Genomic DNA, 16,773 nt, shown 5'->3' with positions numbered 1-16,773 from the left:
ATTTATTTCAGAGAAAGATCTTTAAAGATACTTCTAGATGTAAATTCTGCAACATTTATTAGTGGCCTTATTTATTGGGGGTGACTTTGAAGAAGGTGAGAAAGTGTCAGACATTAAAACAAAAAGTAAACTTTTCTGTTTATAACCTCTTATGTGCCAGGCACCAAAATAAAAAAGATGCAATAATAATTCCTACTGGGAGCAGCTTAATATTTAAAGTACATTTAGTGAAGGAAAATGACTAAACTAGGCCTAAAATTCCCAAAAAGCTATATGAGAAAAAAAACATGTTTATTATTTATTCAATTGTAAATATTATCAAGAGGTTCAAATACCTTAGATTTTAGTAGCTCATTAGTCCTGGTTAATTCAATAAGCTGTTTTTCCAGTGAAGCATTACTTGCAGAGAGAGATGTTTTTTCCCTGACGGCAGCATTTAGCTTTGCTTCCATCTTCTCCAACTCAGCTTCTAGATCCTGGATCCGCTTGTCTTGAGCACCACGTTCCTGCACAAGAACACGAATCTGGACAGAAACAAGGTGATGAAAGAATAATTCACTGATTACTGCCAACATAATCACTAAATGCTACTGATAATCAAAATATTAAAGTTCTAGACAAACGTCTGATTGTGACATGATGCTCTTAGATATTCTTAGCTGCTTAAGCAATCATATTTATTTTATGACACATCTTGAAAAACTGTAAGCATTTTAAGAACAGAGGATTTGAACTGTCATAAACTTCTAGGTGTAATTAAACTGTTTATTCACTTTTAAGGTATTTCTACCTATAAAAGTCTTCTTTAGTTCTAATTATAGGAAGTCAAATTATAGCTTGAAATGCTAAATATCTTTTTCATTTCTGGGAAAGCAGAACTGGGCTTCTGAGTAGGATATGGTAGGCATCAGCAAGCCATCATTCCTGCTGCAATTACTAGGTAAAAACCAAAACCTAAATCAAAAACACATACTTGTCAACAAAAAATGTGGAAGCCAGAAGACAATGAAATGTTTAAAAATGTATGCAGAAAATCTGCCAATCAAAAATTCTATTCCCAATGAAAATATCCTTTAAAAATATGAAGGTGACATACAGATGTTTTCAGAGGGGAAAAAAAAAGGCTGAGAGTATTTGTCAACAGTAGAACTGCATAAGGAATTCTAAAGGAAGTTCTTCAGGCTGAAGGAAAGTGATCCCAGGTGTTTGTAAGATATGCACTTTAAGGACATAGATTGACAATAAAGGGATCGGAAAAGATTTACCATGTAAACATTAAACAAAAGAAAGCTGGTATGGCTATGTTAATATCATACAAAGTAGACTTTAAGGCAAAAAATATTACTAGGAATAAAGAATTTTACGGGTAAAAGATTATTTCAAGAGGAAGACATAATCTTAAATTTGTTGTGCACAACAAAGTAACATCATAACTTCAAGATATACAAAGCAAAAACTGACAGAATTAAAAAGATCAATAGACTAATCCCCAGAGCTACAAATTTAAAAATACCTTTCTCAGTAACTGATAGAGTAAGCAGACAAAAATATCAGTAGAGATAAAGATCTGAAGAAAACTGTTAAACAACTTGAACTAATTGTCATATATAGACCACTATAACCAACAAGTGCATGTACATTCTTTTCTAGTTCACATAAAACATTTACCCAAATAGACTGTTAGCTGGGTATAAAAGTATCAGGAAAGCACAGCTGCATTAAATCACATGAAAAGTATTTTCTACCCTCATTGGCTTTGTATTCATACTAATCTCAGTATTCTAAGCCAATTCCTTTAACTAAAAATATATCAAGCACCACTTATATATACAGCTGTGAACTAGATGCTAGGGACTGAACGAGCTTTAAGATTCCCTACTATAAGATTCTTTATGCCTACATTATTGGTTTAAAACCAATGTTGATAGCACATCATAAAACAGAAAAAAGGATGCTGAGATTATCTACATCACACTTTTTTCAGTTAAAGAAACTTAAGCTCCAAAAAAGGACTGTAAACTCAAAAGACCAAGCAGATAATATAAATAAGAGAGCCAGGCGAGGACTGACTGAGCAAATGTTGGGTCTAAAGAAGGCAACGGATGCGGAAACTGTGCTATCAGATCTTCTAATTTTGCAAGAGAAGTCAGAAATCTGAATTTGTTTTGCATGATATTTTACTTTTAAATATTGATAATTAATTCAAATTAATCAAACAAACAACAAATACTGTGAGGCTTAAATAAAATAGAGCTGTATTTGTCAAAAATTTCTATTCTAAAAGATTAAGTAACTGATACAAATGACCAGTTCTAATCCTGGCACTGCCACTCACTCACCAGCTATCTCATAAAGACTCGGAGACACTCAGTTATTATATATCTAAGTATTAACTCCTACATCATAGGCATGTATCCTCAATAAAATGATAGCCAATATTACTAAAATAAATACAGAAAGGATCAGAGCAACAAGGGCAGAGATTTGCAAAGTTATTTTGACATATTCTGGATCTTAAGCCAACATTTAACTGTAATCAATAGTAAGTTTTAATACGTCAAAAGAATATGTCTAGGGGACTTCCCTGGCGGTCCAGTGGTTAAGACTCCATGCTTCCAATGCAGGGGGCACAGGTTTGATCCCTGGTTGGGGAACTAAGATCCCACATGCTGTGTAGTGTGGCCAAAAAATATAAATAAATAAATAAGTAGAAAATGCTTATTAAAAAAAAGAATATGTCTACTAGAAAGAGTTGCTCAGTAATGGAAACACAGAAAAAAGACTGCCAGAAAAGCAAAGCTGGCAGTGACCAGCCTTGCCCTGCTTAGGGAAGTAGGCAGGTTTTTTAGGTCAGCTTTGCTCAATAGAGATTTCTGCTACGATGGAAATGCACTGTGCAGTATGGTAGCCACTTACCACAAGTGCCTACTGAGCAGGTGAAATGTGACTAGTGGAACTGAAGAACTGAATTCTTAATTTTATTTAAATAGAGATGTGGTAAATGGCTACTATATTGGATAGTACAGGCAGTAGGTCATTTTATCCTTGAGGAAGGCATATACCTATAGTGCAGAGATGCAGTAAGTTAGCACAACTTCATCACAATTCAAATAACCTGCTAGGATTTCATGCTCACCAAGTTTTCTAGCTAGTTACTGTCTTAACACATAGATTACTATATAGGAAGAGTGTATGCTATGAGTAAAGGTTAATATTTGATCCACGTATAGTTGTAATAAACTAACACATTTATTTTAGTTATCCGTTTTTCATGAAGTAGATTATCTTGAATCTGCCCCTTAGTATGCTAACAAATTGCATACCACATTGACAACCACGCTCTAAAATATGGTATCCAAGCCAAGGATTGGTTACCCTGTAGGTACTGGCCTGGATGGTACATATGCCTCACTATATGACTCCTCAAATAGCAACAGAATCCTTGTCTCTTAACTATGTGTAACTCTTTTTCCATTATATTGCACTTACTTTTCAGTAAGTTGAAAGTACTGCTTACCTCTTTTTCCAACATCTTCAAATCTTTTTCATTCTTTTGAGATTCTTTCTATTTGAAAATCAAAGAACAGAGACAATCAAATTTAAGTGCCACAAATACCATAGCCAAATTTGATTTTTAGGTATCAGAAAAGATTAAGGGTTCCAAACATTTCACTGACTCTATAAAATATTTTGTAGGTGACTTACCTAGCAAATGAATGAAAAGCTTCTTCAAATCTTAAAATATTTCAGGCTTGAACATTTTTTACCCCAATAGATGAGGCTTTTGCTAACAAGTCCACTGAAAAGAACAGGTCCTCTTTTCTAATGTTAAACAGCAATACATTTTAAATACTTAAGTATGCTATCTCAGAAAAAAAAAAGACTCTTAAAAAGAGAAATCAGGGCTTCCCTGGTGGCGCAGTGGTTGAGAGTCCGCCTGCTGATGCAGGGGACACAGGTTTGTGCCCCGGTCCGGGAAGATCCCACATGCCGCGGAGCGGCTGGGCCTGTGAGCCATGGCCGCTGAGCCTGCGTGTCCGGAGCCTGTGCCCCGCAACAGGAGAGGCCACAACAGTGAGAGGCCCGCATACCGCAAAAAAAAAAAAAAAAAAAAAAAAAAAGAGAAATCAACTTAAACTTAGATCCCAAATATGAAAAAAAACTACAAGTGCAAAAACATAAAGAAAAACTGAAATAATACAAACTGATTCTAATCTACTCATTGCCTTTATTCTCAATAAGATTTATTTTTATGTATCTTTTTATATCCAATAGCCTTTCTGAGATAATGGCCCAAAACAGAATATCTATCTTTTCCATCTAAAGATGGAAGAAAAGTCATAAACACCTTGAACAAAATGTGTTTCATATATTTCTAAGTTGGGGAAGGGCCACCAGTCTCATGTTTATTAATTTCACGCCTGATAGCATTTTCTATCAAGGAAGGCCTATTACGTAGGAGTTTTACACAAACTTGTTTGTAATTTAGTTTTAAATTTCAGAACTGTTTCTCCAAGAAATTCAAGTCAAGAAATTTACATCAACTTCCAAGAAAAGGGTATCTGTATCAGTGCTGCCCATAAAAATATAATGCAAGCTATGTACGTATTTTCAAATTTTCTAGGAGCCATATTTAAAAGGTAAAATTTTTAATAATACATTTTACTTTAACTAAGATATCAAAAATATTATTTCAACATGTCATTAGTATAAAATTATTAACAAGATATTTTATATTTTTGGTACTAGGTCTTCAAAATTTGCTGTATATTTTACACTTACAGCACGTCTCAATTCAGATGCTAAATTTTCATTAGAAATAGCTTTCTATATTTAGATTTCACAAAATATACAGATGAAAAAGTAGATTCACATACCCAAGTTATTCCAAAAACATTTAAGTTTTATAACAACAGAATTGAGTATCAGTTTTTAACTACCCATTAATTAAAATTAAATAATACTAAAAATTCAATTCTTCACTTTCAAGTGCTCAGTAGCCACACGTGGCTGATCACTTCCATATTGGACAACAGCTCTTTTTTTATAGAACAAAAGACTTAGGTAATCCCCAAATTAATGAACAAGAATAAGCTTAATTTATAGCTTTGATTTCCCAACTCTGAATCTTTTCACATTAAAATACCAAGTTGTGCAACTCCTTAAGGAAGAACAACTTGCTTTATGAACTAATGGAAACCGTAATAGTAGGCTATTGCACAAGCTATAACATGAAGTTATTAAGAATTTAATCTCCTACCACTCCTTGGCAGTTTCTGAGTACTAGATCTCTTTTAGGCATTAGAATGTTTTTTCCTTTTTGTTCGCCAATATTTACTCTTCTGCCAAAACAAATAAACAAACAAAACCAGAACAACTCAAATTATGGTAACTAACAAATCAAAGCATTGCATAATTTTTAAAGACTTACTAAGTATTATAAAATTTACCCAGCTATAGAAATGACTGAGAAGTGGAGACCATTTTGTAACTTTGAACTAAGGGCACATTTAAACACAATATATTTAGTAATGACACAGGCAGGTATGTAAAGCTTGCTGGAGTTCCAATGATAATGTTTTACTAATTTACAGATTTACCAATAACCTTAATTTATACACTTAACCCATTCTAGTCAAATACAGTACCTTTCAGAAATATTTTCATATTACAGTTTATAAACCAGCTAGAATATAAGAGCTCCTTACCTTTAATCCCGAAGTCTTCACTTTTCTTGCTGAAGCAGGCAAGGTAGTATCTTTGTCAACATTAAGATTTTGTTGAGATTCTGCTATAAAACAAATTGTACAGATCATGGTTTGTGCTTACATATTTGAACCACAGACAAAACACAATTCCCAAATTTCTTATAGCAATATAAAGTTATTCTTTTCTTGATTGTACATTTTCAAATAATTAGTTGCACAATATTTTTTACACATCTCTTTCCTAATTTTCCTAATATTCTTTCTAATATTCTCCAACAGAGAAAAGGAAAACTACATATCTATGGCATCTTGCTTAATTTTCCTGGTTATACAACAGTGTAATGATGAAAGTGTTATTCTGAAGTTGACCCTTTTGTAAATCTATCAATTAAGAAAAATTAAATATAGGTGTAGCTTCACATTTTTAGAAATACTACAGCATCTTTACATTTAAATACTGTTTTCTTAACTTAAAAATTTACAAGATCATATAACCATTATTTTATTTTGGGATCAATTACCTTTTTGATTTTTAAACCTTTGTGACTTCCGAAAGGATACTGGTCCTTTTAATACTTCTGAAGTTTTAACATCATAAGCACCTGGAGATGGTGCACATCCTAGAGGAAACATAAAATATTAAAATCTCATCTAATGTGACTTATGATCTTAAGTTAAAAACATGTCTTACAAATATTATATGATATTTATATGTGGAATCTAAAAATTAATACAAATGAATCTATATGCAAAGCAGACACAGACTCACAGACATGGGAAACAAACTTATGGATACCAAAGGGGAGCAAGGGGGGAGGGACAAATTAAGTGTATGGGATTAACACATACAAACTACTACACATAAAACAGATAAGCAACAAGGATCTCCTGTGTAGCACAGGGAATTATATTCAATGTCTTATAATAACCTATAATAGAAAATAATCTGAAAAAAATATAATTGAATCACTTTGCTGTACACCTGAAACTAACACAATATTTTAAATCAATTATACTTCAGTTAAAAAAAAGTCATAGTAAAGTAATATAAATGTAAAAATACTATTAATAAATTGCTTCTTTTTCTAATTAAAAAAAATGATATAAATGAACTTATTTACAAAACAGAAACAGACTCACAGATTTCGAAAACAAAGTTATGGTTACCAAAAGGGAAACATGGGGAGGAGGGATAAATTAGGAGCTTGGGATTAACATATACACACATACATATCTATATAAAATAGATAACCAACAAGACCTACTGTATAGCACATGGAACTCTGCTCAATATTCTGTAATAACCTATATGGGAAAAGAATCTAAAAAAGAATGAATATATGTGTATGTATAACTGAATCACTATGCTGTACACCTGAAACTAACACAACACTGTAAATCAACTATACTCCAATAAAATTTTTTTAAAAGTTTCCTTTATTTTCAAATGTAAAAATAGCACCCATTTGATATTAGGCTTCTCTGTGAAGAATAATAAGTATCATTATCTTCCCAAATGACCTTTACTTCAATTGGGTCAAAGGAACACAGACAACCATGCAAAACAACAGACAGTTTTGGGATGAAAATTGTGTCAGAACAAGCAATACAGCTTTGTTATTAAGGATTGAATATAAGAAATAAAATATTTGGAATCAACTCTACTCAGAGAGATTCACTGAGGTAACCATCAGCAGATTTTAGAAATGAAGCTACTAAAAATGTCTAGCCCTCAAGATTTAGCTTGGAATAAAAATTTAGTGACGATCCATCTCTGTCTAGTATCAATACACCAGAAAATTTATAAAGCCATGTTATGCAAAGTACAAACTACTACGCTAGACTATATTTCTATGTTTCAGCAATTTATACTGTATAACCTCATGTAACTGGAGTCCCAAATGGAAGGCATTTCAGAGGGCTTATGCAAAGCTGACTTGAGATCCGGCTCTTACTTACTTTAGATCTCAGCCTGGAGGTCGCCTCTTCCAGTTTTCTCCAAATCCCCAAATCAAGCTAGAAACCATTCCACAGCAGCCTACGCATTGTTACTATCACAGAACTTCTTGCAGTTTTGTAATGGGTTATAATAATGTACTTATCCATCTCCCACCTTAGACAAAACTGCTTGAAGTTAGGGACAGTCTCAATCATGTCCCTTTCCTCAGTATTTAGCTCAGGGTTGAGTTTGGCAGTGTGGCAAAGAAAACAGAAAGTTACTTGGGATGTAGGATTGGGAATAGAGTTTTGTATAGTAATCAGCTAGATCGATGTTCAAATCCAGCTTTGCCTGCCAATCAATAGATAATACTATATGCCAGGTACTTTGCAGTCATAGGGAGAAGATGATAAATAAGAACATTATACTCTCTCCTTTTCCAGTCTAGCTTTAAGACCCCTGGAAAGTTATTTGTATTTGAGACTGATTCTTCATTCACAAAACAGTATCTACCTCATACTTTTGTTGTTAGGATTTCTGGAGTAATACGAGAAATCACTACAGTGACACACACACATACACACACACACACACACACACACACACACACACAGCATCAAATAGATGGTAACTTATTACTCTTGAAACTGTGAGCCTGAAATTTTGTGTAATTGGCAAAAGCAGTTTAATCTATTATAAAGCAAGCAAACAAACAAATCTCCTTAAAAGACACACTGCTGACAGAACTTAGAGTAGGTTCTTTGAATGTCTGGAAAATTATATGGTTCTTGAGTCTTCTAATTAAAAAATACGCTTGTGCTGATCCATTTGCTCCCTTGGCCTTCCTCTGTGAGCAGAGGTCTTTTCCATTTGCATTTTAGCTAATAGAAATTAAAGTGTAATGAGTGACTGTTAAAAGTGTACATTATAAAGGATAAATCATGAGCTTTGATATTAAGCTCTGTCACTTACAGGCTGCTCAGTACACTTACAAACCCCCTTAGTGTCCTTAGCTGTAAAATGAGGACAATATCAGTACCTGCCTCACCTGGCCGTTGGCAAGAATAAACCAGATCTAGTAGGGAAGACCTTAGCATAGTCCCTGCATCCAGTTAGTAGCCACTAAATGATGGATGCCTTACCAACCACATGGAAGGCTTCATGGTTATTGTGCTTTTGCATCGCAGTGGTTAGGAGCACAGGATGGGTTCGTGGAGGCCTGGTTTCAAGCCCCAGTTCTGACAGTTTGGATTGTGTAACATTTAGCAAATAGTCTCCATCTCTTTATCAATAAAATAATGAACAATAGGGATTTGGGGGAATTAAAATAGAATAATCTAGGTAAAGACTTAGTGTGGTGCCTGGGGTACTGTCAAAATTAGCTCCCATTACTTCATCTATAGTGTGTTCACTAAGTGCTACTGCCATAATTTTACACCCATAAACTGCCTTTACCAATCTTCCTTCTTTTACGCCTGAATGGGATATCCAAAAGAAATCCACAAGTTCAAGCCAAAAGCAATAGTAAATAAATAAATAAATATATATATATATTTTTAACAGTGAGGCCTTCGGACTTGACCAACAAACAGCTATCAATGCTTCCTAATTCCTATTCCCTTCCCTCTGCTTTAGTTTCTCCACAGCACTGTTTATTGGCTGCATTCTCCAATTGAATGTAAGCTTCATGGAGCAGGGATTTTGCTTCGCTCGCTGTTGTAACCTTATCATTCTGAATAGTGCTTGGCATGTAGTAAAACCTTAGCATGTGTTTCAGGAAAATGAATCAATTAAGTGAGCCCCATCCCAGCCCTAAAAATCGCCTTCTATTTGCCTCTGATGAAGGGAATCAAGAGGGGCAAGGGGCGTGAGAGCATCTCCTGTCCCCCAGATCCTTTCCCCGTACGCACCAGAAGGGTCATTGAATCGTTTCAGGGGCGCCTTAGAAAAGGACATGCTGACGACCCGCTGCACAAAACCGAAGGTTTCTAGGGTGCTCCTCGGCAACTTCCTGCGGCTTGTTAGGCCCTATTCGCTTCAAATTCAAATCTCCCCGCTTATTCCCCGCCCACCCAACTTTAACCAATCGGAAAGCCAAGGCCTTGGACACACCAATCCAGGACGGGAACATCCTTAGAGCATGCGTACTCGGTTCTAGCAGCGTCCAATTAGGTGATCTGTTTAGGCTACCAAGCAATAGGAGACTATTACTGTCTCCTCTCGCCCCGCCCCCTCCCCACGGGTCCAACCCCTACTGGCGTTACTCAATTTTAACTAAGCACCGGCAGCATTTGCGCAAGCGCAGTTCACATCAAAGAATTTTCAGTCGCTTTTGACGTCATGTTGGTGGCAGTGTAATGAATTCTGACTTTGCTGGTTCCAGGTGTCTCCCGTCGTTCCTTGGATGTAAACTTTTCCGGATTTCAGTTCGTTAAACCTGGGTCCTGCCAACGTCCTAAATGGCCCCTGAAAGGGAAAAACGAACACGAGCGGAGACTTCAGGTTACATTCCTGCGCATGTGTAGTGACCCGAGCGGAGAAGCCGGGGCGTGGCCCGAACGCGGATATTCCGTGCGTGCGCTCAGCTCTCTCGGTGTCACCGCGGCCGAGAGGCGACTGGAGTATGTCAGCCCCGTTTGAGGAGCGCAGTGGGGTGGTTCCGTGCGCAACACCGTGGGGCCAGTGGTACCAGACCTTGGAGGAGGTGTTCATTGAAGTTCAGGTGCCGCCAGGCACTCGCGCTCAGGATATTCAGTGCGGCCTGCAGAGCCGGCATGTGGCGCTGGCCGTGGGGGGCCGCGAGATACTCAAGGTAGTGGCAGGTTGGGGCTTGTGCTCAGTTTCTTCCCGGCCCCCTCAAATCTCTGAGTGCTAGAGTTCATAGTTTCCTTGGAAAGACTAGTCTGCGGAGACCCCACCCTCAGGGCCAGTCCTGAGTTGAGGTGGGAATTTGAGTACGCCACTTTTCCTGGCTTTGTTTCTAAGACAAATGAAGCTGTTTTGTTCCTCTGCGGGTCTTCAGCTGAGAACCGCTTAACTAGATCGTTGAAGGAACAAATACTTATGGTACCTATACTTTCTTCTAGGCACTGATCTCGGTGCTAGTAGGACAGCGGTGAACGAACCAGATTATGTTCCCGCACTCAAGAGAGGTTATGCTCTTGTAGGGAGTCATAATTAAACTAATAAATATTTAGGCAGTTAGAGGAAAATAAAGATGAAAATAAAGGATAAAGACGTCAGGACGAGGATTCGAAGGTGATGTCAGGTGATTTATTTTCTCATCTGAAATTAGAAAAATTCTCGTTTGTGGAGTGGTTAAGCAGTGTCAAGAGGTTGTGAAGAAAATAATATCCCTTTTATTCTCATCAGTACCCTTTGGATCTGGTACCCATTTTTTCCTTGTTAAAATTTATAGTTAAATTCAGTTAAGTTGAAGTTAGATTTCTTTCGCAGATTAGATGCCCAAGATATTTGATGGCAGTGTTGTGTAATGGTCAAGGGATACTTGGTAAGATACCTGGCTTTGTCATTTTTCCAGTTTTGTAACCTTGGGCAAGAGATTATTCATTGTTTAAGCCTTCATCCACAAAGTGGGGTAATTATAGTACCTTTCTCAGGATTGTTTTCAGCATAGCATGGTGAGTGAAGAGCTTGGAGTAAGTAGTGACTGGTATGTAATAAGCTCACACTACGTGTTAGTTATTATTATTTTATAGGAAAGTGTTTTGAGTGCCTCAGAGAAAAGGAAGATTCATGTGAAAGACATTGATTTATGTCAGCTTGGATCTTGATGACCTTTCTGAATAGTTGTGCAATTTTGTGGGGTTTACTGAACGGTGATTTAATAGTACACTTCAAATTTACTTTAGTAAATTTAGTTAATTTGCAGTAGCTTAGGGAATTTAGCAATAACTCTTAACTCTAGGATTTTAGACAAGTAGGATTTTTTTCCACTGGTATTGACATGAAAAGAATGTGTTTTCTTTTTTTAATGTGACATTTTAATTTCATTTCCTACAACAAATCAAAATGGATTTTAGCAGATGCATTCTCTTTTAAACTTATATTTTGCTTAGTTCTTTCTTAAAACGAGTTTCTGAAAAATCAGTGACAACTCATCTGACGTCAGATGTACAGTATGTGCTTTAAAATTTTTTTAATGCTACATTGCCCTACAAAGAGATTGAACCAGTTTTATTTTTTTTTATTTTATTTTATTTTTCTTAACATCTTTATTGCAGTATAATTGCTTTACAATGGTGTGTTAGTTTCTGCTTTATAACAAAGTGAGTCAGCTACACATATACATATATCCCCATATCTCCTCCCTCTTGCGGCCCCGCCCCACCCTCCTTATCCCACCCCTCTAGGTGGTCACAAAGCTCTGAGCTGATCTCCCTGTGCTGTGCGGCTGCTTCCCGCTAGCTGTCCATTTTACATTTGGTAGTTTATATATGTCCATGCCACTCTCTCATTTCGTCCCAGCTTACCCTTCCCCCTCCCTGTGTCCTCAGGTCCATTCTCTATGTCTGTACCTTTATTCCTGTCCTGCCCCTAGGTTCCTCGGAACCATTTTTTTTTTTTTTTTTTAAGATTCCATATATATGTGTTAGCATACGGTATTTGTTTTTCTTTTTCTGCCTTACTTCACTCTGTATGACAGACTCTAGGTCCATCCACTTCACTACAAGTAACTCAATTTTGTTTCTTTTTATGGCTGAGTAATATTCCATTGTATATATGTGCCACACCTTCTTTATCCATTCGTCACTGGACACTTAGGTTGCTTCCATATCCTGGCTATTGTAAATAGAGCTGCAGTGGACACTGTGGTACATGACTCTTTTTGTCTTTTTTTTTTTTTTTTTTTTTTTTTGCAGTATGCGGGCCCCTCACTGCTGTGGCCTCTCCCATTGCGGAGCACAGGCTCCGGACGCGCAGGCCCAGCGGCCATGGCCCACGGGCCCAGCCGCCCCGCGGCACGCGGGATCCTCCCAGACCGGGGCACGAACCCGCGTCCCTCGCATCAGCAGGCGGACTCTCAACCACTGCGCCACCAGGGAAGCCCCATGACTCTTTTTGAATTACAGTTTTCTCAGGGTATATGCCCAGTAGTGGGACTGCTGGGTTGTATGGTAGTTCTGTTTTTAGTTTTTTAAAAGTTTGTTTTAAAAGACATCATTTCTTCTTAATATCCACAGGAGAGCTCTTCTTGTAGTTTATTATAGTTGGTAAAGTTAAAGCATTTCAGATATTAACTTCACATTTGGCCAATCAGTGATCAATAGTATTTCTTCATCTTCTAAAAATTAAGGAGCCCTCATGTTTCTGTAGAGAGCCCTGTGTTCTTTGTCGTAGTATATATTCCATAGTGTAAACTAGGTTCTGCTTCACTTGCTAGGAGGGAACTTAGGGTTGAGCACCTATCAGTGTGTTGAAATGGTATAAAATTTGATCTCCCTACTCTAAACAAATTGAGTAATTATATGTGGATTAGATGGGAAGTAAGGTAAGTCTTAAATCATGAAAACTTTATGAAAATTAATGGAATTTCTTTATTTTTAGTACTCATATGTTTATTTTTCAGGGCAAACTCTTTGATTCTACAATAGCTGATGAGGGAACGTGGACTCTGGGTAAGGGTAATCTATTATATTTCTTAGAATCTGTTTAAAAATTAATTTTGTCTTGGAAATTAGTATGTTTCTCCCTGCTGTAGATTTGCAGCTTTGGAAGATATAGTAAAAGAAATGTATTGAAAACAATTGTATGTCAGGATTCCCTAATGATTTTTGAAAATACAAATTAATGATTAACTCTGATTTCTTTGTGATTTTTGTTTGTTTGTTTAGAGGATAGAAAAATGGTCCGTATTGTTCTTACAAAGACAAAGAGAGATGCGGCAAATTGTTGGACTTCTCTTCTAGAATCTGGATATGCAGCTGATCCTTGGGTGCAAGACCAAATGCAAAGAAAACTTACATTAGAGAGATTCCAGAAAGAAGTAAGTCAGTTGAATGTATGAATATGTATAGTTAAACATCTTAAACTCATAGAATAATTATTATTTGAAATTAAAACTCAAATGTGGTTTTAAAAAATTACTAAAATTCTTCAAAGAAATTTTTTAAGTTAAATGGTTAGAAAAATGACTGGCCTTTCTATATATGGATTTGCTGCCTCAACTAAGAAGTCCTCGTGCCACAACTAAGAGCCTGCATGCCGCAACAAAGATGCTGAGTGCTGCAACTAAGACCCAGTGCAGCCAAAAAAAAAAAAAAAACCCAATGTCTTCAGTCTCTTTCCCTACTAGTACATACAGATAAAATTCATTACTTTTAACTGCTTTAGAGTGTTCCCTAGTTTGAGTGTATCGTTATTATTTAGCTGTTTCCTCTTTGATGAGATTTAGATTTCTCTGTATGTGTCTATTTCAAACAGTTTGTATTTTCATCTTTGAAAATATTCAAATTTTCCTTTAAGATAGATATATGGGAGAATTATTACTGGATCAAACAACTGTTAAAGTTTTGATGGATAATTTCATCTATATGATAGTGATTCCCAAACGTATGTCTATGGCCTGGACTTTTCTCCTGAATGTTGGACTTGCATATCCAGCTGCCTATTTAACATCTTCACTTTTCTGTCTAATAGACATGTCAAACTCAACATGTCCAATGTGAACTCCCTAATTTCCCTCCCGCATTTGTCCTACCTATGGCCTTCTCATCTCACATGATGGAAACTGGTTCAGATCAAAAAAAATCTGGGGAATCATCCTCCATTCCTCTCTCTCTCACACTCTCTCCAATTGTCAGGAAACCTTACTGGCATGGCCTTCTAGATATATTCAGGATTTGACCACTCATCACCACCAACTCTACTACCACTCTCACCTGGACCACCTCTAACGTCTTGCCTGGGTTACTCTAATGACCTCTTAATTGTTCTCTTTACCTCTACCCTTGCCAAGCTACCATCTTCTGAAAATAGTTAGAGCAGTCCTTTTAAAATGCATGTCAGATTATATGACTTCTCAGAACTCTTTCACTCAAGTAGAAGACAAAGTCTTTTATAAGGCCCTAATTGGTCTGGTCCTCCATGGTGTCTCTGACCTCCTCTCCTACTACTGCCCCCCTCATTTATTCTGCTCTAGCCATACTGGCCTTTTTGCTTTTCATTAAACATGCCTGGCCTTTTGACTGCAGTGGTCTTCTCCCAAAGCTTAGCTAATTTCTTTACTGTTTTCAAGTCATTTCTCAATGAAGCATACTTTGATCATTCTATTTAAATACTCTAATCTCCTCATTTTCCTTACTTGCCCTACTTTTCTTCTTTTTTTTTTATCCTATACTATAGCACTTAGGAACTTTTAACACTAGATCATGGAGTTGGCGGACTATGGCCACTGGTCAAATCCAGCCCACTGTTTGTTTTTGAAGCAAAGTTTTACTGGAACACAGCTATGCTTATTTGTTTGTGTATTGTCTTTCATATAGTCACAGCAGAATTAAGTAGTATGACAGAGACTATATGACCTTCAAAGCCTAAAGTATTTACTACCTGGCTCCTTACAGAAAAGCTTGCTGACCCCTGCTCTAGGTAATTTAGGGTTTATTATTTGTCTCCTCCTGTTAGAATGTAATCTCCACCAGAACATGGATCTTTGTCCATTTTGTTCATTCTTAAATTCCACATGCCTCTCATGGTGTCTTCTAAACAGTAGGAACTCAATAGATGTTTGTTGAATAAATGAAATGCCTCTAAAAATACTGAAGGCTGAGGTAGTACTTACTTACTCCATAAGATTGTCATGAGGACTGAGTATTTTAAAATATATATAGCTCTTAGAACCCTGCCTGGCATGTAATAAGCTCTCAAAAAATGCTAGTTATTAAAAATCTGTTTATATACTGATGGTAAAGTATATGTTTGCCCATACACTTGTCAACATTGTAATATGCATATTGATCTTCTAAATATTTGTAAATATGAAAGTTGAGAAAGTACCTCATAGTTTTAGGTTCCACTTTGGTGATTACAGTGAGGTTTGATATCTTTTCACACGTTTATTGTCCATTTAGATTTCCTTTTTTGTCAATTGCTGGTTTATATCTTTTTACCATTTTCCTTTTGGGTTACTTATATTTTTCCTTATAAGTTTTATAATGTTTTTTTTTTCGTAATTTTCAGAATCCTGGTTTTGACTTCAGTGGAGCAGAAATCTCAGGAAACTACACTAAAGGTGGACCAGATTTCTCAAATCTTGAGAAATAACTGCCATCTTCTTGCTGCATTTTGTGGATCCTAGCAGATTTGCCAACTTAATGAAACGAACAGATTATGTGGTGGAAGAAAAATGGGAATGTCTGTAGTTAACAAATTGCAAAATATATTTAAATATGGTTCTAAAAATTGCATTCAAATATGAGTTACATAGGAAACATCTTAAATACTGTAGGAACTATTCTGTTGATATACGGTAACTTTTTTTTTTGGACTTGTTTTTGCTCAGCATGAAGTTTTATATGCTGCATTTTACTAATTTCATATTTAACCTGTATTTTTAATACAAAAATCTTTAGGGTATAGATCATGTGAAATGACAGGGTACCATCAGGGAAAATTAAGTTTTTCTTTCAATAAGTGTGATGCAGGAATAATGTTCAATAAACTTTTCTAAATAGGAATTGTGTACCCCTTTGTCTAAGTGTACCAGTTCATACAAGGAAAATGTATTACTGGAAAAAAATTTTCAGAAAGGAGAAAACAATCCACAGATATATTCTAAGTTAATTTTAAGAGTTACTGAAAATTTCTGAATTCCTTGAGAGATGCCTTTAAGTCAAGAAATTGAAAAATAGTTAAAAACCTATCAATAAGAATAGATTAGTGCAAAAGAGAATTGGTGAAGTGAATATGGTTATTGGGTGAATCCTTTTAGTGACAAAAACAAATTATAGTCAATGGTTATAAGTCAGTGACATTTTGATCTCCAGTGATCCAGACATATAGGTAAGAATTGTCTTGGAAGTTTTACTTCATCCTTTTTATGTCCTTTCTAATTTTAAATATTTTAAAGAGTCTTAAATGTATTGAAAAGTTAAAGTAAAGAACACA

The 16,773-nt window shown here is 36.0% G+C and overlaps 2 protein-coding genes across 2 annotated transcripts in view; one reads left to right on the top strand and one right to left on the bottom strand.

The window, feature by feature from the left end:
- HMMR (hyaluronan mediated motility receptor) overlaps positions 1–9,603 on the bottom strand; it is a 28,833-nt gene extending 19,230 nt beyond the window's left edge. The window contains exons 1-5 of the mRNA XM_065873416.1: positions 9,558–9,603; positions 6,230–6,328; positions 5,709–5,788; positions 3,518–3,565; positions 336–524 (exon numbers count right to left, since the gene is read on the bottom strand). Of these exons, the coding sequence (XP_065729488.1) occupies positions 336–524; positions 3,518–3,565; positions 5,709–5,788; positions 6,230–6,328; positions 9,558–9,603 (462 nt within the window). The remainder of the gene's footprint in view (positions 1–335; positions 525–3,517; positions 3,566–5,708; positions 5,789–6,229; positions 6,329–9,557) is intronic.
- A 453-nt stretch (positions 9,604–10,056) lies between these two features.
- Positions 10,057–16,343, top strand: NUDCD2 (NudC domain containing 2). The gene is made up of 4 exons (XM_065875002.1): positions 10,057–10,459; positions 13,238–13,286; positions 13,503–13,654; positions 15,847–16,343. Exons 1-4 carry the CDS (start codon positions 10,271–10,273, stop codon positions 15,928–15,930), a joined length of 474 nt encoding a protein of 157 aa, XP_065731074.1. The 5' UTR covers positions 10,057–10,270; the 3' UTR covers positions 15,931–16,343.
- Positions 16,344–16,773: the final 430 nt, after the last annotated feature.

Source organism: Phocoena phocoena, chromosome 3, assembly GCF_963924675.1.
Source record: "Phocoena phocoena chromosome 3, mPhoPho1.1, whole genome shotgun sequence".
In the NCBI taxonomy this organism is placed as follows: Eukaryota; Metazoa; Chordata; class Mammalia; order Artiodactyla; family Phocoenidae; genus Phocoena; species Phocoena phocoena.
Note: the sequence above shows the minus strand (reverse complement) of the source record. Positions and strands in the feature narration are given on the sequence as shown.